The 26,870-nt window shown below is 39.0% G+C and overlaps 1 protein-coding gene across 1 annotated transcript in view; it reads right to left on the reverse strand.

Annotated features, from left to right (window-relative positions):
- Positions 1 to 3,441: 3,441 nt before the first annotated feature.
- The window catches only part of AKAP6 (A-kinase anchoring protein 6), a 489,206-nt gene continuing 465,777 nt past the window's right edge, over positions 3,442 to 26,870 (reverse strand). The window contains exons 13-14 of the mRNA XM_060004702.1: positions 12,583 to 16,004; positions 3,442 to 7,641 (exon numbers count right to left, since the gene is read on the reverse strand). Coding sequence (XP_059860685.1) covers positions 12,624 to 16,004 — 3,381 coding nt within the window. The 3' untranslated portion in view covers positions 3,442 to 7,641; positions 12,583 to 12,623. The remainder of the gene's footprint in view (positions 7,642 to 12,582; positions 16,005 to 26,870) is intronic.

Here is a 26,870-nt window from a genome sequence, read left to right on the forward strand (position 1 = left end):
GTGAAAGTAACTTGATCAACTAATAGAACCAGACTAATTCTATAAACCTTAGAGTATTTTTTTATAAACCAGTGGTTAGGGAATATAGGGATTTAAAGAGGATCTTATGCATTTTTATGTTCCTAATGCATTATGTTCCTAATCATTTTAGTCCTTGGATAAATTTTGCTGAATAATATTTGTTTTATGCCAGTAATGGCCCATTTTTTTTATAGGGAGGTGGGATTTTGTTTTTAATGGAAGGTTAAGTGCAAGGACAAATAAATGTTTTAATAACTTTAGTATAGTTTTTATTAAATCATGTAATTAATTAGTAATACCTTTTATTAAATTAATAAAATCCATTATTATGTGTCTTGATGGTGTGGAAAAAATACCAAATTTTACATCTGGTGATACTAGTCCAAATTTCCCACATAAAATAGGTCAAGAAGGAGAAAGAACAATGCCACAGTCTATAAAGTTGATGAACATGGCAGCTTATGTGGTAGAGACACAAAATGTTTTGTGAGCATCTGGAAAATCTTGATGTTCCATATCTTATGCCTCTGTAGTTAACAAGGAGTGAAGTTACTTAGGCTAAATCATCAAAATGAGCCATTTCACCAATGTAAGTCTGAGGCCAAGTTTTGTTGCATTTTACATCTACTTCTCTTAAATTCACATTTTTTGAAGAACGTACTCACCAGAAAGCACAAGTTCTTTGTGGCTGCGGAGCACCTGGGGCTGTACATCCACACACAGGGGTGTTGATTCTCTTGTTCTTTGGAAGTCCTTTCCCAGGTTTGGGGACACTTCCTTTCAAGCAAGAGAGTGCAAGCCTCCATATCAGTGGTTCGTAAACATGACGTCACAAGGGATTTGTAACCAATAATAAAGTACCAATATTTAGGAATCACTTTTTGTTTAAGTATGAATTAGATTGTCTTCAAAGAATTAGCTATACATAGACTAATGTCACCCCACTCAGCTGCATTAAGATCCCCTTCATGAGTTGGGGAGAAGGGGACACGGCCTTTCCTGACTGGAAGTTACTAATCAATGCTTGGCAAAAGTTGGAAGTGTCTCACACGTGGGAACACCTTCCATGTTGTGTGTGTTGCAACAGAAGAGGGACTGAGAAAAGTTGCTTTGAAGTCGCATGCCCTGGCTTACTTCAAAACACAAGTACAAACAGTCCTCATATTTTCTGTTTTGGTGAGGGCCCATTAGTCAAGGATCAGAATGGTCTCAAGGCATTGGCCAAAAGGCCTTGGCCAGAGAAACCTTAACATTGTGGGCCTGACTTGCATCTGTCACTTGTTATTTTACTCTGGAAATGCAAATACATGACAAGTCTCAAATTAAGAGGTTGTTGCTATATGCAAGGCAGTGGTTGCTTTTTAAGAAGGAGAAAGTGGCTAAAAGACCACTGTCTTTGACTGTCCCCTCTCTAGGTACATGGCAGTGGGAGATGGCAGTGCTGTCAAAAGTGAATTAAGAAAAAAAGTAAAGGGACTTCCCTGGTGGCGCAGTGGTTAAGAATCCACCTGCCAACGTAGGGGACACGGGTTCGAGCCCTGGTCCAGGAAGATCCCACATGCCGTGGAGCAACTAAACCCGTGTACCACAACTACCGAGCCTGTGCTCTAGAGCCCGTGAGCCACAACTACTGAGCCCACGTGCCACAACTACTGAAGCCCACGTGCCTAGAGCCTGTGCTCCACAACAAGAGAGGCCAGTACAATGAGAAGCCTGCACAGCGCAAGGAAGAGTAGCCCTCGCTCGCCACAACTAGAGAAAGCCTGAGTGCAGCAATGAAGACTCCATGCATCCAAAAATAAATAAATAAATTTATAAAAAAATAAAAATAAAAAATGGATGTTCTTTAAAAAAAAAAGGTAAAGAAAGACTGTTACCGTTGAACATCTATTCAATAAGAGTGTCGTTACGTATGACCACAGCAGGGTGTGTGGTGAGTAATTATTTCCTTAGTAAATTCAGATTGTTATTTATGACCAGCCCTTAGGAAATGCAAGTGTATCTTAAACAGTCTTTGATCATGGTTTCACCTTTGTTTGGGTTGAAAAATAAATTTGAAAATCCTGACTCTGAAATGGATTGGTTTTAAATTTCTTTGGACTACTTTAGAAAAACATTCAGAAAAGGGATTCCAGTTTACTGGTGAATCGAAGTGAGTTTAGGTTGTGTCAATTTTCCTGATGGTTTTGATTGAACTTAATGACTTAGTCTGTAATTGAGTAACCCTTTAAATCAAACCCAGCCTGTAATAAGTGAACTAAATTTAAATCCTTAAGCCAACTATGGATGTAGAACAATCTTTAAGTTTATAAAACAAAGCACACTTCATTTTACTAAGGACACATGAAACTGAAATCGAGAACTCAATAAAATCTAGAAAGCAAAAAATAACTATTGCAGGTGCTAATAACTTACATTGATTTTGCAAATGAAAATCTATCTACCTCTAAGAAAATGGTATCAGAATTTAGGGTACTGTAGACCAGGGATGAGAAAACTTTTTCTGTAACGGGCCAAAGAGTAAATATCTTAGGCTTTGCAGGCCATATGGTCTCCATCACAACTACTTAATTCTGCAATTATAGTGCAAAAGCAGCCATAGACAATATGTAAACAAATGTGTGTGGCTGTGTTCCAATAAAACTTTATTCATGGACACTAAAATTTGAATTTCATGTAATTTTCACATGTTATGAAACACTTTTGATTTTTTTCAACCATTTAAAAATTTTAAAACCATTCTTAGGTCATAGGCCAAACAAACAGGCAGTGGGCCAGATTTAGCTCACAAACTGTAGTTTGCTGACCCCTGCCTTAGCCTAATGAAGCATGAGCTGTAAGAGTAGGCAGGGAACTTCCAGACACATGAAGAATGTCAGTGGATCATTCGCCCTTCATTAAAGAGTAGCTATTGAACATAACATCACCTATGTACTCTCCTTGACAAAAAAGTTTACCCTGAGTTGAATGAGAAAACTGAACACATCCAGACTGTGGGTCATTCTATAAAACTGGACTGGGCTCTTCAGAAATGTCCGTTATGAACGACCAAAGAAAGAAAGAATAAAAGCACAGGGAAACTGTTCAAGATTAAAAAGATAGTAAAACTAAAAGTAATGTGTGACCTTTGCTTGGATCCTGGATTAAAGCAAAAAACAACTGTAAAAGGACACTGTTGGGGCATTTGGAGAAATTCATTTGAGTATGTATTATCAGGTATTACTGTATCAATGTTAAGTTTCTTGGGTGTGAGAATGGTGTTGTGGACTTGTAGAATAATGCCTTGCTCTTAGGTGATACATGCCACAGCATTTACACATCTGCAATTTAATTTCAAATGGTTTGATCACACAAAAGTGTGTGTGTGTGTGTGTGTGTGCGCGCGTGTGTGTGTAGAGATGAAACAAATGTGGTAAAATATTAGGAATAAATAAATCTGAGTGATGAGTATGCAAATATTACTGTACTACTCATTCAACTTTTATAGGCCTGAAAATATTCAAAATAAAAATTGGACAAAGAATATATAGAAAAAAAGAGACAGCTGTAAATTTAGTTGGTTCAAGTTAGAAAAATTTGAAAGGTAAGAATTATATGGTACTTGAAAAATTAAGTATTTGTTAAAATTCTAAAAATAATACCAATTCCATTTAGAAATTAAAACAATCTGACTTATAAGAAACAGCTGGATCATTTCAGGGTGTTCTGATATTTTCATCTAATTTGTTCCCAGGAAAATTACAGCATTGGTAAAACCTGAGTTGGGCTAATCAAACACAACAAAGTTATTAAACTAAGCTTCTCAAAAGCCCTGAAATTAGATTGTTCTGTTGTTGCATAAGATGCATATTTATTCAGTGACCAGAAATCTGAAATATATTTTTTCTGCAATTAAAACACAAATACAAAAACCACTTCTAGTAGTCAAATCCAGGTAATTCTGCATATTGTTTGCTCACTAGATTTTTGAAAATGTAGGGAAACAAGATAGGAAACAAAATAAATGAGTCCTCTTTTAATTTGGAGAAATTACCCTATTCAAGGACATGAAAGGTACTTTCACAAAAAAACTGTAAACCCTTTGTAGACAGAAACCGTGTTTTAGTTGCCTTTGTACCTCTAACGCCAAACACATTGCCTCACACACGTAGCCAGTCAATGAATGAATGTTGTTGAATGACTGGATGAACAAATGGAGTGGGGGGGACCCTGCTTTATATGGAAACAGGTTAGGTTCAGATTTGACGTAAGGAAAGGATTCAACATGACTCCGGCACTGGACTGGGCCACTGAAGGAAGTAATGAATTCTTATTTATTTACTTATTTATTTATTTATTGAAATTTACAATAATAGAATAAACATATATCTTGGATATATTCTGAGAGAAAACTTACCACTTAAATGTTCGGATATTTTTCTACATGTATGATGGGCAAGACAGTTCCTCAGTTTCAAGGATACTGCCTCTTAACATTCAGTCAGGTTTAAATGGATCTGAAAATCATGACAAATGAAGGGTGGTGGAGGGAACCGAAGAACAGAAATCACAGCAGCTGGGAGAGGATGACTAACTGGTCTCTCTCTTCAGGGTTGCCAGGAGAAAGGAGCAGAAATACTCTGAGCGGCTCATCAGGACAGAACTAGGACCACTGAGCAAAACTAAAGGCGAGGGGAAAGCAGAACTATGCAGATTTTAGCAACCTAAGAAATAACTTTCTAACAAAGAGACGCATCCAACGGCGGGACAGCTTGCCTTGACAGACAATGAACCACTGTCACTGAAAGTGTGTAGGCAGAGTTGGTGCGACCGTTTTCAAGGCTGCCTGGTGGGGGGCAGGGGTGTCGTGCCTACCTAGAGTGAAGGAGTGAGGCTATTCCATCACTTCCAGCCTGAAAAAGCACTGTTCAATAAACCGGAAAGTCATGCTACAAATTTGGTGTTAATACTAAGCAGATAATTAAAAAACACATATTTTCAATACCTCAAAGTCTTCAATGAGCACACAACAGGTAAATAGAACATCTCGGTCAGTTTGCTCTTCAAATGTTTTACCAATAGACTTAAACTTGGCATTGTTAATTACTACGCAAGGAAAATTTAGGTTGTCTCAGTATATAAAGTAATACCGTACCTCAAAGGAGCTCCAGAATGCTCTTAGGTATTTCAGAGACTCCAGGATTTGTTCCTTCTCTGTGGTCTGGCTGCTAACCCTGTGTACTCTGTGATAATCTCGAGCCTAGCTTATTTTCTACAGCTGCCCCCTAACGAGGCATTTACCTCTAATCTCTTTCCCCTGTGTTGAATACTGCAGCTAGATGTCTGCCTAAAACCCCTTTTAAACAAATTGCTACCCATTAAAAAGCCTAGAATGATTCATCAATTTAGAAATATGTATGGAAAAGATTAGAAGATGCATAACAATACAAATAGTTATTAAGTGGCAGAACTATAGGCTATTATTTTTTAAATGTTCTTGGTGTGGTACTAATAAAGTTCTAATAATAAGTAAAATCAGGTGCAAAACAAAGACGATACAAAGTTTCCTTACTACTTAGCATATTACGTACAAAAGCTCCAACCTAAAATTTTAAAAGACCTTTCATTAAGTCTCACAATTTACTGTTTCTCCTACTATCCCTGCAATAAAGCTGCACTATTTTCTACTGTCAAACTTCCAGCTCTCTTTTAACCCTTTTTTTCCTCCTTGTCCTTCATTGCTGTTTCTGTCTTTGTGCCTCTTTCACTGCTTTCTTCTCTTCCTCATGTACAGGACAACTACTGAATCTCACTGTGTGTTCACCTCGTCCATAATGTAGGTAAGCCTCCTGAGGGCAGGGCTTTTGTTTGTTCATCATTGCATCCCCTGCATCTAGAACAATGCCTTGCAGGTAGAAGATGTTAATGAATTATCAGTTGAATGAATGATTGTCATTACTGTGACTATCTGAATCTACATTGTTTCTTTTTGAAATTTGATATAAACTGATTATATATTGTATGGTTTTATATTGCATTTCATCATTTTTCTAATTGTTTATAAGTGTTTTAGTGTAGGTTTCTCAAAATGAATAGATAAATGTCATCCATATTACCTAATTCAATACTTCAATTCAGCAAGTTTTTATTCAGTACCTACTGTGTGTCAGGCACTTTAGTAGGTATTAGGATATAAATTCAAAACTACATTTAACAAGAGCAATAAAGACTAAATGGAATATTTCTTAGCTAATTTCTTTTACACAAAATAAATACACCTGAAATTTATAGTCTAAATCAAAAAATAATCAACTTTTTTATACTTCTCTACCATCTTTCCATCAAACCCATTCAAAATAATTATATAAAATAAATACAAGATATACTAGGTATCCTGAAACCCAACACTAAACCATTAATGATAAGTAGAAATAAAATATCTAGGATAAATTTTTATTGGTTTAGGGGAACTGGCATTTAATCATTTGCGTTCCAAGATCTTTATAGTTACCAGAAAGATTTTGGAAATTGTGACAGCATCATGTGTAGTTTAAGTAATTTTAAGTCTCTTATACAATATGGATATTTTGGAAGCTGCTACATGTCACATTTTTCCAGAACCAGATGCAATAATTTGGTAAAGAACACAGGTAGAAGAGATCACTAATTTTCCTTTTCCCCCAATAAACTATGTTTATTATGCCAATTTTAATTACCATGCAATCTAATGGATTTAAGGCTTATATTTTCCACATCACTAGACATCACAAAAATGAAAGCATTTTATACTGTCATTATACATCAGTGTTTGTACTTGGTTATACATATATACAGAAATTATTCACACATCTTAACCTTGCTATTTCCTCCTTTCAAACCAACATAATTTTACCGTGAAAGCAGCTTTTTAATAAATGGTATAAGAAATACAGCAAGGCACACTTTTTTAAAAAACTTTTTTCTCATTGCCACCTCAAGAAGCATAAAAAACAAAAATGTTGTACATAATTTAATAGTAGAATGTCACCAGTTTATAATATACAACACCATATAGTTGTTTCCTGAAGTGCTGCATAGATTATTATTTTTAAAAGGAAATAAATAAAATGGCGCTTTTAAAAGTTGCTTAATTTTGAAAGAAGGGCCAGTGTTTCTTCCCTATGCTGCAATCAAATCAAATGTTGGCCTTTTACGTAAACCTCTTTCCATGAACATAGGCATCATACCATAAAAAAATCCAGACTGAAACGTGAAATTGGTCAAGTACCAGCGGGGGGGTGGGGGGGCATTCCAGACAGGTGAATTTAATGGACCATCAATTTGGTGAACTCCAGAATTTTAGAGAGTAGATGGGGAGGGGAGAAGGCAAACTGAAAAGTCTCTCTGGAGAGGTGGGGTCGGTAGAGGTAGCTTGGGACAGGAATCCATGGGAGAACAAGCAGCTTTGCTGAACTTCAAAGACAACCACCTAAAGAGAACCAGTGCACACATCCAGATCACAAGGCTCATGTGGACAACCGCATTCGGAAGAAAGATTCATCTTGGGAGAGGTCAGTGTAACAAATGGCAGTGACGCGATGGAACCAGAGACCAGCCCAGGGCGGAAATATGAGGCCACCCCTGAGTTGCAGCCAGGCTTACCTACAAGAAACACAAAAGTGACAAGAAAAGATTTCAGAAGTGTCTGTTTCATTTGCAAAACTGAGCCCCTTTGAAGAACAAGGAAGGCTGCCATTTAGAACTACTTGCTAATGTTCTGAAATAAAAGGATACATAAAATATAGTGATTTTAGTGATTTTGATAGCCCAAATGCTTCAGAATCAATGTGAAAAAAATATATATATTTTAAAAAGACATGGTTTTAAAGAAAAGAAAAATCATCAAGTTTGATCTTTTCTCTGGATCTCACCTACTCTTTTGCTTGTGAACTCCGTTTTGAACACTCAAGAAGCCTCAAATCAATATGAAAATGTGAGGCTGCCAATGCCAAGTGATGCAGAAAAGTATCAACAGTGATTCACAACCTGGGAGCCTTGACCCTCGGGTTTAACCTTTCCTTCAATCACTATATGTGTGACAGTGGAACTGAACAATTCCATTATTTTATAATGGGGAAATATTCATAACTGTGATAATCCCAAATGCTTCAGTCCCTTGTCTATAAAAGGATACAACTGGGGCTTCTAGCTCAAATAGGAATGCATTTCATTTAAAGCACAGACAGCATTGTGCAAATGAGAATGATTCAATTATTTCTGTACATCTGATGGCTCAGATACAAATTTGTTACAAACTCAATTGGTTCTTCATATTTCTGAGTAGCTAAAAGCAACCTGTCGAGTGTGAGGAACAATTAAATTCCAGGTTTAGGCAATGCAGGGTACAATTACGTTAGGTCCTCTGACCAGCTCTCAAATATAGCAAGGCTTTTGCTTGTATGGGTTTAAACTGAGTTCTGAAGTCTGATGTCTGATGTCAGGTTGCTTTCCTGTCCTTCTAGAAGTAAATGTTCTCATTCTTTCTGTCTTGCTCTCTCTTTCTCTATAACCTTGCAACCTGTTTAAGAGCCAGAAAAACTTGAGCAAATGTGGTTTGGCTGAAGCCACAGGATGTTGGGGAGAGAAGGCAAATTATCAAAAACAGGGAGAGACAGACAGGAACAGGCGGGACGAAATTTGGTACAGTAAAATAACGCAGTAACTCAAGAAAGCATGGTGCATTGTTCAAATGCTGAGGACACGACTCATTTGAAATCTGGCCACTGAGTAGGGAATCCTTAGGTGAGGCAAATACGGTCTCACTAAATGATGGTATTTAAATTCCTCTGCATAATCAAGACTTTCAACTTGGCCCACGTGGAAAGGGGCAGGACAAACTGGTTGAGACGAAGATCTGGGCTGTGTGTGTGTGTGTGTGTGTGTGTGTGAGAGAGACAGAGAGATGGGTGATGCCCAATAAAATCTTTGTTATTTGGCAGGGCAGGGCTCATTATTCAGAAGTGCTAGATAACTAGAAAACACTTCACATCCACCAAGACCTTGATTTATTAAAGTGATTTTAAAGGTAAATATGCTAAGAGTACACCTATGTTGTTTAGTGAAAAATTAACACTCTATCACCAAGAGTAGTTTCTTAAACTTGCTTGGTCAGCTTTGGGTCACGTTAAACACTTAATGTCAGTCCAATTAATAGAATAAGAATGTGTTGTGTACATGAGAAACGTTTGCTTTTACAGCTTTCCCAGTTTGTAAAAACTGAGCGGCAGCACTTTTTACTGTGTATGTGTATACTTGAGCATGTACGAATACAAGTGATTGCCTAAAATGTAAAATCTATAGGCCAGCTCTTTGCAGACCAATAAAGTAGGAAAGGCAATAGAGCTAAAAAGTTCTGAAGGAAATATATACATCCTAAGTAAATACAGTACCCCCACACACTAAAACAAGCCCAAAGAGCAGAGCAAACCGAAAGGAAAAAAAGTGTATACGCTGGCTGAATGTGATGAGTTCAATTTTTGTACCACAGGATTTATCCAGCCTGAAGTTTACGGTTAAATCATTCACCAAAGATCAGAGGCTTATGATGAGGATTATGAAGAAATAACTATCAGAATACAGCAAAAAGATTAGTGCAAAGTACATCTCTTAGGCAGGTCCTAGGAGGCTCCCCAGAAAAACATTATATGCTTCCTCAAAATTAGGCAGAAATATCTGGATGTATCCAGTTACCTTTCCTTTGATGTGATTTGCTGTAACTGACCTCTCTATTTTTGTAGAAACATGACACATATATGAAAATAGTGAAAAGCACAGCAGTGTACCCGGAAATCAGTGCAAATGCATACTGTGTTAGATCGTGTTAAAATTTCTCAGTTTCAGTGGGTTTTTGATTAGAACACAGTAAATGAATAACGTGTTCCAAAAATCTTGAAAAAAAAAATAGCAGACTGGAACTGCTATTTTAAGTTATAGCTCTTCTAGAAGGCATTACAATAAAATTTCATCATCTGAGAACTTATTTCTGGGGAAAAAAAAGCAAACTGAATTTGGTGAACTTTATTTTCCTGATAAAAAGAGCACCCCAACTGATGGTTTTCAAATGGCTTAAAAAAGTAGAGCTTTTTCTTATAGGAAGAACAATGACAACAGTTAAGCTTTTATAGACATGAAACCTCTTATTTACCAAATAATTTTACTATGTATTCCTGACATTTAACACAGAAGGCATGTCAGCATTTTGAGATAAAATAACTTGTCCTGGTTGGTAGTATTTTAACAATATGTAAATATTTACACCAGGTGCCCAGTGTTAATGACTGCTGAAAAGTTTAGGCATCCAGATGTTTGTCTACATGATACTGGAAAAACTGAATAGGCCCAGTAAATATGGCTACCTAAATGGCCTCAGGCTGATAACAAGTCACTGGGGGGCGATGTGAGTTCTGCAGAAGTAAAATCAGGCTGCTTCTCCTATTGCCTGAGATCAGCCAGGCATCGAACCACAGGGTCCCACAAAATATTGCTAAATGGAAAGTGGGCTGGCTTATAGTTTTACACTGTGCATGCCTGTAAAACGTGAGAATTACACAGATCCATCAGCATATTCCCATCCCTGAGTCTAAAGATGGAGCTGTGAGTCATTACATTTCATTCCAATTCTATATCTGTGTAGGGGAGAGAAGAAATCCCCGGAGCATCAAAAAGGGAGGAGTGCACCCCATAGGCTTCTCCAGTGCCAGAGCTTCTTGAGACCAGATCTCAGCATGACTGGTGACTTGAGGGTCACAGTCACATGATGTCGTGCTCAGAGTGGTGTTGCTTTCAAGCCTTGATCCCCTTTCAGAAAACAGAAATCAGCCAGGCTCTACCGGCCCTTTTGCGGAGGTTAGCAGAGCCGGCGGTACAATTGGTTCTCATAGAACTTGTTTTGAAGCAGCTTATGGAATCGCAGTTGTTCTTCCTTAATGGTCAGTTTTACAGCATACTGATAGAGAATGTGGTTATAGGGTGGACATGTTTCACAGAAAATACATTTCTCTCTCTCCTACTTTTGTTCTCCCTTGCAACCAATTGTAAATAGAGTCTGAAACACAGATTAGTTGAGCTATATTAGTAAGTAGGATGCTTTTCTTCAATTTTGCATACTGAGTTTATTTTTAGGGTATATATATGGTATAGATTCCCCCCCTCACTCCCCATTTCTAGCAGCTCCACACAGAATCACACATTTTAATGAGCTGAGGGCACAGGTGTTGCAGGAAAAAAAGTAATGATGTTTGCCATTCATCTTTCAAACTAAATAATGTGTTTTTAAATAGTAACTTTTTTCATAATACATTATGGGAACAACATTTATCTGTCACATTTTAAAAGATGTATTTGTAATAAATGTAAATTACTTTTAGAAAATCAGTAATTAGGCTCATCAAAAAATAAACAATCTGCCACAAAAAAGATAATCTTTAGCATAGTTAAGTGTAATAACTGTTATTTGAATAAGTTAACAAATTAGGGTAGATTGCTTCTGTAATTCATTTCCTATAGCACGAGTTTAGGTTACTGCATTAAGCTTCTGGAGTACGGGTGGAGACGGCATTCAGTACCTCACACTTCGGTGAAATACAACTCTCACATTCAAAAACTGAAATTTTCTTCTTTAAACTTGATTGAGAAAGTATATTCATCATTGGGGCTTAGAAACGGGAAATAACAGAATTTTTGTGTCACTTTTAGAGCTGTATCATCATATCAGAATTATCAATCAATAGCTGTCTTATTAAACATGAAGAGTAGAATGACTTTCTCAAAAAAATTGGATGGAAATCAGCCTGTCACCTTCAGGCAAAATTCAAAAATTCTGTTCTTATCAAAACACCATTAACTTGTCACGTATTCTCTCTGCATTTGCTTTCTGAGCCTGTTCTCAGTCTCTGTGTGGATAAATAAAAGCCTCTTCTTTAACATCAACTTTCCCCTCCTATTTGAATCCTCAGACTTGGTCATGATTAGGAGCTGTGACAGCACAGCCTTCCACCGGGGAAGCAAATGTGATGATAGTTACATTAGACAGAAGCGTAAAAGGAAGGCTCAGATCAGGAGATGCAGCCTTTAACCTAATCATTGTTCATCTCCAGGCACTGAAGGAAGCGGGCATCTCTGTGCACAGAAGCTGAAGCGGGGAGCACTGTCACTGTGCATGCATTCTGATCAGAGGGTATAATTGCAATTTTCAGAACCTTTTTTCCTCCCTTAATGGAAGAATTTGAGGCCCTACATTATTTGACTACTTCCTCAAATTTTTTATTCTTCTTGCCATAATGATGTAATAAAGGTAATGTTGCTAAAAATGTCAATTGTGACTGTTTTCTCCCCTTTTGCTTCATAGTTACTTGCATTGTTGGGAGTATTTCTTTCATCTAAATGTCTTATTCAGGTAAATATCTGCCAAGAACAGCTATCCTGACTAGTCTTTTCTCCTATCATAGCTTTGTTGACTAAAATTCATATTTTAAGTATGTATATATTAAATATATGTTAAAATATATCATATATATATATAAAAAACATGAGGACTATACGCACCTTTCAATGAGATGATTTTCATGCTTGGAGAGGGTTACATTCTACCTATGCATATTTCTATGTCGTTCTTCATGAAGGTTCAGAAGATTTTCTTCACAGGTTAAAGTTTTGGGGTTGGGATGCAATGCAGCCGTGTCTTTTGGCTGCTTTGCCTTCGAGGAGAATCCGGGAACTCTAGATTGGGCTGAAGAAGCATCATGTTCTTCTGGCCTTCCAGACTCACCTGAGCTTTCTGAACTCTCCTTTTCACCGCTCAGCCTTGAAGGAGTAGTTAACTCTGAGCTTTCTCCATAGACATTAGAAGCTTGGGGTAAACCATCCACTTCCTTTCCTACATCACCTCTTTTTGGAGGGGGAGGACCTGAAAGAGCCATCACGTCTGCATCATCGACGAGGAGAGAAGTATCACTGAACTTGGAAGACCCTGCTGCTGCTTGCAGTGGCACTGGAGCTTCACTGGGAACTGCAGGTTCATTTGGAAGAGCGCTGGAGAAACAGGACTGGTATTCAGAAGGGTCCTCCTCAACACAGGCCTCGAAGAAGCATTCGGTGTCTTCCTTGTCTTCTGAGCCAGAGTCAGTCATGTCCGGTGGCAGTGGAGTGTTGCTCTTCTCTTCTATGTAATTGGTGACCTCCCCGCAATCACTGTCATGAGATGAGAGAGATAAGTATGAATAAAAGTCCCCCTTTCTCAGCTGGATGGGCCGGTGGGAATGTTCCAACACCTTCTCCTTGATTTGAGTTAATGAAGTAGGAGCAGCTGCCTCATTTTCAGGTTGAGATTTACATTTTAGGGCTGTTGAAGCCATGTCAATGATTTCCTTAACAAAGTCGTGTACGGAACAATCTTCGGCATCTTTCTGATGGAAAACATCTGGGTCACAGTTGCAACAGGAAACGTTGTCACTGATAGAAACGGTTTCCTCTGTTTCGCTTTGTTCAAGTGCTAGGCAGCAACGAGCAGATTTTCCAGCCATATCTGGTGCATCATTAGATGAAGATTTCAGTACCTCAGAGTCCTGTCTATTGATAACACTGGTTTCTGAAGGCAGTTCTGGACAAGACTTCTCAGTGGGAGTAGAAGCAGCACTTTGATTTTCAAAATGGTGGTGATTTTGACATTTCTTTGGGACATGTCTAACCATCTGGGGAACAAATTCCTTTCCAGCAATATTTGAATCATCTGAGCTATCCATAAGTGCTCTGCACTTACACTGCTCACTCTCTGAAATCCTTTTCCCGGTTGAACCAAGATTTTCTGATTCCTTTGAAATCTCATTCAGTTTGTCCTTCTGCCTTTCTGGGATAGTTTCAATATTGCCATTTTCCATGTCTGCCACATATGGATCTTTATTAACTTCAAAAATATTTTTCTTATTTTCACCCTTTGTCCCTAACTCACAGGTGTGGGGTAAATTCTTACTATTTCCATTATTTTCGGAGAGATGTTTTATGGAGCCATTTAGAAGGGCCTCAATGTTCAGGGTGTCAGAGGAATTGTTCATCTCACTACTACTTACATCCTTACTGCCCTTTATTTCATCACTGAGATTACACCTTCTCTTATCTCTTGTCAAGGAAAACTTCGGTCTAATCCAGGTCTGCAGCTCATTCTTTATATAGTCCAGCCCTGACATCAAGTTGCACTCTTCATAAATTTCATCATCTGTTGCAATACTGGAGTCGTCATCCTCATCTTTGATGCACAGTTCTTCTTCTGTCAAGGTGAGCGTCGAGCTGGAGAGGAGGTCACTGTCGTCTTCATCATCAGTGCAGGCAGAGGTGCAAGAGACATTCACGATCATGCTGACATTGACATCACTTTCATCGGCCACTGAACGAGGCAGGCGCTTCCTGAATGATGCATTTGATTCCGGGATCTTGTTCTTGTGTAACACAATATCCTCTGAGCAAAGAGAGAGCTCATCACTGCTGCTAAGTTCTGTAAGAGATGCTGGCGAGTCTTCATTGATAGAAGATGCTATGTCCAATGACAGTTGGCCAGGAAAAGACATCTTTTGGGAGCAGCTTTGAAGAGTGATATCGGAAACACTTCGCTTTATCTTTTGCTCCGAAGGGCTCTGGATATTCTCCAAACGATTCAGGAGATCTAATGTTCTTTTACTCAGTTCACCAACTGAGCCACTGCTCACGCTTATGTCCCCAGAGCTGTGACAGCTAAAAAGATCTTCATTGCTTTTATAGGATGTCAACCAACTTTCTAAAGAAGTGCTTCGCTGGAGGCTGTCACTGCCATTTTTAAAGATGCCCAATGCGAATAAATCACCCCCTGGAGAAAGAGACTCAATAGAGGAACTATGAGATAAAAGGGAGAGCTGTTTGGCATTCTGCATGCCACTGAAGGTCTTCTCTACATCACCACTTTTATATGAATTGCGATCCATTTCATGAGATGCACTTGCCAAAATCCTTTCATGGGGAGGTGCATCTGGTTGTAACTCTGTAGCCTGATGTTTAGATTTGCAGGATTTTTTATCAAAATAAAAACCATGAAGCAGGGGATCCTCCACATGTGCTTTTTCACTTTGTGACTGTTTCATTATCATTGGTAATTTGAGTTTTGAGCCTTGGAGGTATGAGTAATCATAAAATGTAAACACATCATGTTTTCCTTGTAATTCTTCTCCCAAACAATCAGGGGTATGTTTGGTAACAGTGTTTAAATCTCCAACTTTTCCATTTACACAACCGACTGGTGAAATGGATAACTGAGAGCTATTTGGAAGCTTAATTTGTTCCTCCTCATCTTTAAACTTTTGCTTTAACACGTTAACTGCATCTCCCATTTGTGGGTCCAGATGTTCAGTTTCAGGGTTACTTGGGGACCCATCCACCACATTGTGCAAGCACATTTCAGAGTTGGTAGTGGTTTCAGTGTCTCCTTCACTGACAATTCCACTCTCACTGCCTGAATTCTGACTCATGTCTCCTCCGTGGCACGGGCAGGGCTTCACCGAATTGGAAGCCCCTAGAAGATCCGGCAAAGATTTGGCAGATGAAAATGAAGAGTCTTTACTGAGACTCTTAGTTAAAACGCTAGACTGTGTCATGCTAGTGAAGGTCGGACTGTTTTTCAGGAATGGGATGTGGTTGTCTTCATAGAGCTCAACATTGTGGAGGCTGTATACTTGGTAAATGTGTGGACTGGACGGGGCAGTGATACTCGATGCACACTGAGATGCCCCGTGGTCACCAGCCTCTTCTTCATAACCAGGGTCCTCACTACCTGTCTCTTCAAGCTTTAAGGAAGGCAAGACAGGTTGGGATTCTTGATCAAGGTCATTCGATTCTTCATTCAAACTAATTAACTTGTTACTTATGTCAGTTTCATCCCATTCCAGGGCATCCTCACTTGTCCCATTTAGGTCCATCAAGCCAGGATCAATCACATTCAAAGTCTCCTGTGTAGGAGAAGTGAAAAAAAAGAAGAATTAGGGAACACAAGCATGAAAATTTTATCAATTCAAAATCTCTTGGAAGAGTCAGGAAAGAAATTTGCCCCAAGCATGAATTTGAAAGATAGCATAATTATCAGCTCTACTCCTTTCTGGAATAACATCCAAAATCATTGAAAAATGCTTTTCTATCAATAGTAATTTTTCACTGAGGGCAATAGCACAGATTAAAATGTAAGATTATTACAGTCAAATTGTAATATATGGAATTAGCCATTTCCCATTGATTCTTCTATCATTTTTAACCTTGGATTGGGTGAAGATAAAACTGTCAGGTAAATAAAGGTAAAAAGAGTATAGCTTATGACATCTTTTAGGGAATATTCACTCTGATATTATCTCAGTTCTGGAGTTCATAATGGAGTACTATCTGCAGCCACATATGGTGAACCCCCTCCTGCTTCTATTCCTGGATTCTCCACTTGAAGCAGCTTCTGCCTGGGAAAAGAGAATAGAGTTGTATCTACCTGTAGAGCCATTCACAGGCCAGAGGCTCTCACGTGTCTATCTTTTCCACTGTCTTCCCTTTCAGCATTCTTCTTCTTCAGAATTTGGCTCTGTTCCCAATCAGACCCAAGATGAGCAACCTCCGACTGGTTTCCGTACCTACATCTTTCTGGACCTTGCGTCTCGGGCCCCACTGCTGCAGGGCAGCTTCTTAATCACAGTTCTCTCAGTCCCTCTCTTCCGCAGTCCCTCTCTATGACAGAGATTCCACTTTGAGCCTTGTTAACTTCTCTCACTATTGCCTCCTTATTTCTAACAAGCACTAACCTCCCGCTCCAGCCCACCTGCAGCCCTACAATAGCAACTATCTGAGGACTTCCTGACTCCAAGGATGAAGTAGCTCAGATTCTCTTACGCTGCTCTCTGCCTGCACAGATGGGACCTTGATCTTTCCTTGGACTTCTTGATTTTAACCCTGCTTGGTGGAGCTTGACACATTCTGGGACATAGAAGCTGAATGGGCTCCTGGACTCTGTATTCCTCCACCATCCTCACTTGCTGGCCAGCTGTCTGGATTCATGCTAGAGCCAAGAGAGGTGATATAGGTACTGCAGGCCCTGATAGGCTCACCTACAAACAGAAACTCAAACAGAACCCTGCGGTTCAGCTTATACTTATACAGGGTAACCAGGTGGATGAACAGGATTCTAGAACGATGCAGAGCGGCTGAAGTGCTGACCTGCTGCTAACCAGCTGCATGGCCTCGGGCAAGTTGCTCAACATTTCCAAGCAGCAGTCTCCTCATGTCACTTTTTCAAGGCGGTGAGCATTGTCTATCTTTGGAGATAATTCTGAGTACTAAATGGGCTAACGCTTGTGAAGGGCTGAGGAAGCAGTCAGTATAAAGCAGCTGTAATTCTCAGTGCATATGGAGAATTGCTCTAGAGTGGCCTTAATTCATGAAGGGAGAATCCTTCTCATCATTCCTTTCAATTTGCTCTTAAAATCACAAGGGAGGGCTTCCCTCGTGGCTCAGTGGTTGAGAATCTGCCTGCCGGTGTGGGGAACACGGGTTTGAGCCCTGGTCCGGGAAGATCCCACATGCTGCGGAGCCACGAAGCCCGTGTGCCACAACTACTGAGCCTGTGCTCTAGAGCCCGCGAGCCACAACTACTGAGCCCGTGTGCCACAACTACTGAAGCCCGCGCACCACAACGAAGGGTAGCCCCCACTCACCACAACTAGAGGAAGCCTGCGCACAGCAACAAAGACCCAACGCAGCCAAAAATAAATAAATAAAATAAATAAATTTTAAAAAAATTATAAAAACCACAAGAGTTTCATGACATGGTAGGTAGAGAGAGGTGTCCCACAGTATTAACAGGTGAGCATATTTGCGTTACAATTCAGAATTATTTTAACAGTCTGGTTGAAAAACAGGCCATGATGCTTTTCTTCCTCAGGAGTGGGAAAAAGGCTTTACCAGCAGCACATTCACAGAACTTTCCTAAGAAGTCCTCAGTCCTTCCTGAAACTAATAGTTGAAGGATACCACACAAACACATTAAGTATAAAATAACCATTAGCGCTTTATTATACTGGTTATGTAAGAGATTATCTGTATAGCTTACTTAAGTTTAAAAGAGTCCAGATACAAAGTAAACATTAATTAAGGGATATTCTTAAATGTTATAACAGAATCTTCCCTGCCAACGTTACAGCAGTTAATCTAGTACACTGGCCATCATCACGCCCGCTTAGGTATGGAGTATGTTCACCGTGATGAATTTTTATTAGAATTTCTGTTTATTCTTTGCTTGCTGATAAAGGAAGTACTAATGACCAGTTAGTACAGCTAATGAATGTTAAAATCTTCAGCTGTAGAAACAATCAATCAGTCTAATCAAATAGTATATTAATTTCAAATACTATCTTGGAGACACTGTACTCTGAGAATGCTAATAAATAATTGAACTCGTCTTTCAAAGGAGTTCTCTCTGTAACTTTCTGGTTGATTTTAACATTTAGAAGCACAGATTTTCTGTGAGAGTCCCAAACCGGGGGGCTCACACTAGCTGCAGGAACCTTGCCATCTGGATGTGCGCTGGGAGCTTAGCCCAAGTGATGCCTGTAATTCGGACTTGCCTTCCATGACAGTCATTTTCTGACCAAATGCTGCCTTTATGGCTTTACAAATGCAAGCCTACAAAAGTATAAAACTTGCAGCAGCATCTAAAAGAACAAATCTTTTGCTCAATAATGTAGTTAGAGTGGAAAATTTCCATAGGAGAAGCTTAAACTTTTGTATGTAATATCGTCCTTTACGCTTCTTAATTCTTCCTTCCTATAAATCTCTTAAATTTATTGTAACTTCCAAAAAATTTTTATGTCAACTGCGGGGAATATCTGACAAGATCCATTAGAAAATCATTCAATTTAGACTTTAAATTTTACATATCAAAGAAGTGCTACTCACTCTGCCCTCATTCACTTTTTTTCTGTCGTGAATTAAATTCTGTCAATATTTTCAATAAAATCTCCATTTCTTCAAGATTTAACTTCAAACATAAAACATACCTTGGGGGCAAAAAATAGGAAAAGTTTCCAAGAGGAAGGATATTACAATATTTATATAAGAAAAAAGTTGTCTTTGAAAAAAAAAAAGACATGTACAGAGTAATGTTAACTGGCTGTAAAATTATTTGGTCAAATGCTCTCTTTGATGATAGCCCAAAATAGCCAATAATCCTCAAGCTAGTTAAGCATTTTTTTGTTGTTGTTTTTTCTCTAGAGGAATTGTCTGGTACTTTTTAAAAAGTCACAAATGTTCCTTTCTTTGATAAAGTGATAAATCAAGCATGGATTTAGAAAAAAATCTAAGAATATTTGTGAAGCCAAAAGGATGGTGAGTAGTACACGAGGTTCCAATAGAGAGTCTGGCTTTCCAGAGATAATTCTGAATTAAATTCATTTGTGCCAAGTCCTTTCATTTACAAACTTGTTTCACTGGTGCAGAATTTTGGCCTAAACCAAGGGCTCTATATAAAGAATTACAAACACACACACACACGCACACGCACACGCACACATATACACACACACACATCTTTACAGATCTGCTCAAGACCAAGTGGAATTAATTGGTGTTACTTTATTTTTTATTCTTGGAGGCAGGTTATTTATATTAGTGTAATATATACAGAGAAAGTAACTAAAAAGTGGCTGGAGAAATATGATGATGATGATGATGATGAAAGAACCAATATTCCAGTTGCAGCAAGTAATACATATCTAAATTAATTTCCTTCTGTACTTGCATGACTTTGAGTTAGGTATCCCAGGATTGCATTTCTAGTATTTTCATAATATTTTAGGTTATGGTAGATTTTTATAAGCAATGAGAAACACATTATCAGCTAAAGAGTGGAGACGAAGGAACCTGACATTCTATAAAACAAAAACCCAACAGAGTTCTGATATAGCTACCTCTGAATTCCTTTAATTTCCTTTAAAAAGTTGTAACTTTTGAAAAACTAAAGTATCTCGAAAAGACTAGGATGAACTGAATGTTCCAGTCAAACTTCTGGTACTCAGAATGGCCAAAACCATTAGGAGGTCTTGCAATCTGTGTTCCCCTGTTTATTCTAGATCTAGGAATTTATTAAGCAACACCACTTGCAAAGCCCTGGGAGGAAAGATTTATCTGTGGAAAAGTAGAATACAACAGAAACATACAATAAATAAAAATAACAAAAACATAAACAGCATTAACCGTAATTGAATAAAGATAAGCATATTTACCCTAGGGCAAAAGGCAGAACACAGGGAAGCCTGAGGCGGCGATGGAAACAGGGAGAAAATAATATATAGATCAGGGTCGGGGAATCCATTTAAATGAGGGGATATTCCATCCCTTCATATACTCATTCTGCTTTTTTGATGCAATATTTTCCCACCCCTCCAAATGCAAAAACCAAAGTGTCTGATCATTAGATGCATAATTATTTTCCTAAATTAGACTGAGGTAGAAACTTTTTAAAAACAACATCAACAACCATAAGAAAGAGCTAGTCCTTAATAAATAGAAAGAGAGCTTTTATGAGAATTCAGAGTTTATAGTACTTTGTCGCTTGTTGGGCAGAGAACAGATTCAGAGTTAGCAAGAAAAAAATATAGATGAAAAGAGAAATAGGATAAAAAGCAAAAATGTTCACTGTTTATCAACCATTTTGGGATTTGGGGCAAACAGATCTGGGTTTGAATCCTGGATATCCCCCCATTCACAGGTTAGCGGTATGATCCTGGACGAGTTATTTAACATCTGTGTGCCTCAGTTCCACCATTTATCTATTCAAGATAATCAGAGCACATTGTGTCTGTCTTAGAGACTGTTGGGAGCTTTAAATGATAAGATGTCTGTAAAGACCTATGGGAAGGGCCTGACACACAGTAGTGGTACAAGGACTGCAGCTATCAGCATATACTGCCTGTAAAGAGAGAGGAAGATAGTGCAGCTGACTGTTAAATAACCTTATCAAGGTTTGCATTAAGACTGGTGGTTTGTTGACTAAGCTCTTTAGTGCAACCACATGCATGGAATCCAATGAAATCAACACCAGTTAGGCCCCTAACTCACTCCCATTGCACTACAAATGGGGTGTGGGTTTGTCTTTGCATGTCCTCACTGGGCTTACCCCTTAGGAAAAGCCAGATGAGAAAAGAAGCCTGTCCAGCCCTCAGCAGGGCCCATAGCTCAAGGACTTTCTATTTCCTGAAAATAATCTTTATTTTCAAAAGGCAGGTCTATTGTCTGTGAAATTCTATCACAACTGACACATTAGAGCAATCAAATCCTGCTCACTATCTATCAGATTGACAATAATGTTAAAGTAACTTGTCTCAGCTCAGAAAAAGCTTTGAAATTCTGTCTCACACTAATGATCAAAAACTGTTCTAGTGAATGCTCTTTTTCAATAACAGAGCTGATCAGAAACTCAAAACAGACAAGTAAAACCCAAAGCCATCTCACAAATCTCACTAAAATGAGTACTGACATGGACATATTTCCTAGTCTTGGCTCCAGAGATATTTCTGAATTAGCTGAAAATGAAAAATCCATTAGATGTTGTTTTAAAGTAAGTTTTACAATAGCAAAAATTGCCTTAGTTTTCAACAGGAACCAGGGACGAAAGAGAGTTCAGTGTTGAGAATCAGGGGTTTTCCTCCCAGCTATAAACTTTATGAGGGCAGGAGCTCCTCTGTCCTGTCTCCACTAGTGCCCTGGCAACTAAAACCATGCCTGGCAGGGAGCAGGTTCTCAAAAAATTATTTAATGAGCAAAGAAAGACTTGTCTGTGGTCTCATGAATTGTTGAAGAACTCTGGGGAAAGGTTCTGCGGTTTTTTTTGCCATGACAAAACCACATGGAGAATTTTTGACTGTATAACTGGTGCTACTGCTCAGTTATAAGAGCGAGCAGCCTCAAAAACATTATGCTAGGTGAAAGAAGTCAGACACCAAAAGCCATATGTTGTATAATTCCATTTATGTAAAATAGCTAGACTAGGTAAATTCATAGAGACAGAATCGAAATTGGTGGTTGCTAGGGCTTCCCTGGTGGCGCAGTGGTTGAGAGTCCACCTGCCGATGCAGGGGACGCGGGTTCGTGCCCCGGTCTGGGAAGATGCCGCGGAGCGGCTGGGCCCGTGAGCCATGGCCGCTGAGCCTGCGCGTCCGGAGCCTGTGCTCCGCAAAGGGAGAGGCCACAACAGTGAGAGGCCCGCGTACCACAAAAAAAAAAAAAATTGGTGGTTGCCAGAGACTTGTGGGAGGGGAGAATGGGGAGCGATTCCTTAATGGGTGCAGGGTTTCCTTTTGGGGAGATGAAAATGTTTTGGAATTAGATAATGTTTTGGAATTAGATAGAGGTGACGGTTATGTAACATTGTGAATGTACTAAATGCCACTGAATTGCTCACTTTAAACGATTAATTTTATGTTATGTTAATTTCACCTCAAAAAAAGCCAAAAAACAAAAAACCCCCAAAAACCCAAGCAAATGTAGTTCTCAGTCCTACTGTTTCTGAACCTGTAAGATCATCAAACATAACAGGACATCATCGCTCTGTTGAGGAACTTGCTTACAAAAATATTACAACAGATATTTCTGAACTCATTTATATCACTGTACATATATTATCAATAAAGATAATTTTTTATTACAGGCTTCTTTGTTTGGTCTGAATGCATGCCCATCATTCCCAGAAATGCTGAAGACCATCCTGTGTATAATACTTCTCTTAGTTCAACTTCACTCATTTCGATGCAACAGCCTCTTGAGGAGAGAGGAGTGTGATTACCAGAGCCCTCATTTGCTGAACCCTCTGGCAGGGTCAACAGTGACCTTCTGACAGCCCAGTCCAACTGATTCTCCTTTGCCCTTATTTTACTTGATTCCTCCACAGCATTTGACTCCATTTTTCTTGATATTTTCTCCTCCTTTGATTACCTTGATGCTAAGCCTCCTTGTAAAATCCACTCAAGCCGACTGTTAAATGATAGTGTGTCCCACAGTTCTGTTTGGCTTTTTTTCACCCTACAGACTCTCCTACCATAGGTTTAGCCACATGAGGCCTGATTGTCTATTATTTTGAGGGTGGTATAGGCTACATTGAGGAGAAAGGCATTCAGAGAAAGGGTTGGAGGAGGGGGACACTGCAAGAAGAGGGAAGAGTAAGAAGCAAAGGCAGATGGGACAGAGCCTTGTGGGTACCTTCAAGGGAAGGATGAGCAACGAGCAAAAGAAACACAGGAAGAATATCCAAGTAGGACTGGTATGAAATTCTGGGAACTGAGAGAAGAATCCTTTTAAAGTAGCAGGTGGTTAAGAGTGTTATAGAAGCAGAGAAGATAAGATGAATGGGAGGTGAGGGAAAGCCAGTGAATTAGCAAGAAGAAAGTCATTTGTTGCCTTGGAAAGGGCAGGTCCTAGAGGCTGGTGGGTGAGGAAAGGAGCACAGGATGTGCTTGAGAGTAACCTGAAGGAATCCAGGTTCCACAGTAAAGCTACGGTTGAAATTGGGAGCCTGGTCCTACCAGGTGCTATTCACCGCCTTTCTTGCCTTCGAGCACCATCGTGGAAGGAGAGCACAAGTGGAGAAACCGTGGAGGCCACAGAATGTACAGGAAACTCTTCAGTTGTTCTAACATCTCTTCCCTCAACTTCAGACACAGTAACCCATCCTGACTCTGTATCCATTTGAAAACAAAAAAATCCTATTTAATACTTCTTTTTTTTTTTTTTCGGTACACGGGCCTCTCACTGTTGCGGCCCCTCCCATTGCGGAGCACAGGCTCCGTATGCGCAGGCTCAGTAGCCATGGCTCACAGGCCCCACCACTCCACGGCATGTGGGATCTTCCCGGACCGGGGCACGAACCTGTGTCCCCTGCATTGGCAGGCGGACTCTCAACCACTGCGCCACCAGGGAAGCCCCTATTTAATACTTTTTAAGTTTGATTTTTTTTGTGTGAAGAACAGGTTGCCAAGAAATTTAAGGTTCTATAAACAGGGTGATTGTGAGGCTGTAAGGAGGAATTCCATAGAAGAAAGAAGGAAACACAAATTATAAGCACTTCTTTCTGCCCTTTCTGTAACTTCAGTGTCACAGTACTATTTTGACTAAAAGGCAACATGTTTGTGCCAATAAATTAAATAAATTTAATTACTGTCAAAATGTCTAAATAACTCTTAGGTGTAGTAACCTCAGTGTTGGTATATTAAAGCTAGGTGGCAAAGATGAATTTCTTGCATCAAGCTATTTTTTCAACAAATTAATTATTGTATAAATCATTATTCGTTAAGCATACACTGTAGGAAAAAGTTGTTTTGCCACCCAACTCTGAATGTTTCATTAAAAGTATTATAACTAGAAAAATAATCTACTTCCACTGGAAAATAAATTATTTTATCTTAAATATTGCTTTATGTGCAAACATTGAAATTTTATTGTATTCAGAACAGACCTAATAGGGAAATTGGCTTATTTTTCTGTTTTTAGTCACTCTTCTGTTTTCCAGAAAATTTTCCCCAGAGTTGCAAGAAAGTATCTACATTTAGGATTATTTAAAAATGAATTTAAAAAAACAACAACTTGGGAAGAGATTTTTAAATAAAAGGAATTTCTTTATCTGACCTCTTCAGTACTGTGTAGAACTGAAACCAATAAAATGAAGTACAAAAGAAAAATAAACTCAATAAAGTTGTAAAAAACCCAACCGTAGTAAAATGGTGGCATTTTCTACATTCTACCACATGGTAAAACTATTTGAATGACAACAGACCCACATGCCAAGTTGCATAAATGATTTTTTCCCCTAATGATAACATCTGGCCCAATTCTTCTGTCATTATTCTGTTTGGTGTTTGCCTTTTGACTGTCAAAAGTTGACATAACATTTGAGTTTTGTGCCTTGGGATGTAATTTTTGCCTCACCTTTGCCTTAGCGAAAAGTATACTCTTGTTCCTCCCTTTATGATAAGGAGCTCCCATTAATAAAACCTACAATTTTTTAAAATCTACAAAGCATATTTGTAGTAAAGAGGAGGTGAACAGTCTTGTAAACAAGTGAAGTTTTACTGACATAGACTTAGTTTCCCAACTTTCAGACTGAATTTTAAGAACACAGATTTGTGGCATGATTCTGAGGTAGTTACATGTACAAGGAGAGCTTTGCCAACACGCTGAAGTCTGCCTGCAAAGCCAAATATCAGCTGACAAAGTTCACTCACGTCTAGGATCAGTGTCCTTTGTGAAGTACATATCATTGGGTTGGTCAAAAAGTTCGTTCAGATTTTTTGTAGCATTTTGCAGAAAAACCCGAATGAACTTTTTGGCCAACCCAGTAGTTGAGAGAATTGTTGTGTCTTTTCACTCTCTAAAGGTCCACATTAAGAACCAACATTGTGCTATTGCTGTTTTCTTTTTAAAAATTTATTTATTTAATTTATTTTTTTGGCTGTGTTGGGTCTTCGTTGCTGCATGCAGGCTTTCTCTACTTGCAGCGAATGGGGGCTACTCTTCGTTGCAATGCGCACTCTTCTCATTGTGGTGGCTTCTCTTGTTGTGGAGCACAGGCTCTGAGTGGGCGGGCTTCAGTAGCTGTGGCGTGCGGGCTCAGTAGTTGTGGCTCACAGGCTCTAGAGCGCACGCTCAGTAGCTGTGGTGCACAGGCTTAGTTGTTCTGCAGCATGTGGGATCTTCCCAGACCAGGGCTCGAACCCATGTTCCCTGCATTGGCAGGCAGATTCTTAATCACTATGCCACCAGGGAAGTCCCAGCTACTGCTGTTTTTAATGGTTTGCTCCTCTCAGATAAATAGGGGTATGGGATTCGTTTTGTTTGTTTCCATTCAATTTTAATAGTGTGATTACAACTCACCATTCAGAGAAAAAAACAAGAAAAATGTTGGAATGACCAAAAATGGTACATATTATTTTAATCTCTTTTCCATCTTATTTGTGCCAGTCAACCAAACTTGTTTCTTGCTTTTCCCAGTTTATTATCTGATTGGCCCAATGTCTAACATGATTAACAAGGAAGTCAGTTATGATTTGTTTTCTTAAATGGCTTAACCTTTGTTTATACATCTGACTTGATTTGATTCACATTTTTGTTTTAATAGCCTCCTTTAAAGACAACTGCTTTTAGACTTAAGGAGAACTGAAAAACCTCTGCTAGAATAGCTCCCTAGAGCTATACTGTTCCTTCCATAAAAATGACTGGAAAATATACAAGTTACACTTTAGGCTAGAAAATTTGCTTGAAATTTCAGGATGAATTTTCCTAGAAGGTAGTAAATGTATTTGAAGTAAGTTTCCAAGAGATTTTATACTTCTGACTCCTAGAGTCCTTAGACATGTTAAAAATGTAGAATCCCTGGGCTTCCCTAGTGGCACAGTGGTTGGGAGTCCACCTGCCGGTGTGGGGGAACACGGGTTCGAGCCCTCCCTGGTCCTGGAGGATCCCACATGCCGCGGAGCAACTAAGCCTGTGCGCCACAACTACTGAGCCTGTGCTCTAGAGCCCATGAGCCACAACTACTGAGCCCGCATGCCACAACCACTGAAGCCCATGCACCTAGAGCCTGTGCTCCACAACAAGAGAAGCCACTGCAATAAGAAGCCCGTGCACCGCAACAAAGAGTAGCCCCACTCGCTGCAACTAGAGAAAGCCCGTGCACAGCAATGAAGACACAATACAGCCAAAAATAAAAATAAATGAAATAAATAAATTTATTTAAAAAAAATGTAGAATCCCTGGGGGATTTTCTTTTTTTTGAGATCTCAAGGGGAAAATAGTAATGA

The sequence above is a fragment of the Delphinus delphis genome, chromosome 2 (assembly GCF_949987515.2).
Source record: "Delphinus delphis chromosome 2, mDelDel1.2, whole genome shotgun sequence".
NCBI lineage: Eukaryota > Metazoa > Chordata > Mammalia > Artiodactyla > Delphinidae > Delphinus > Delphinus delphis.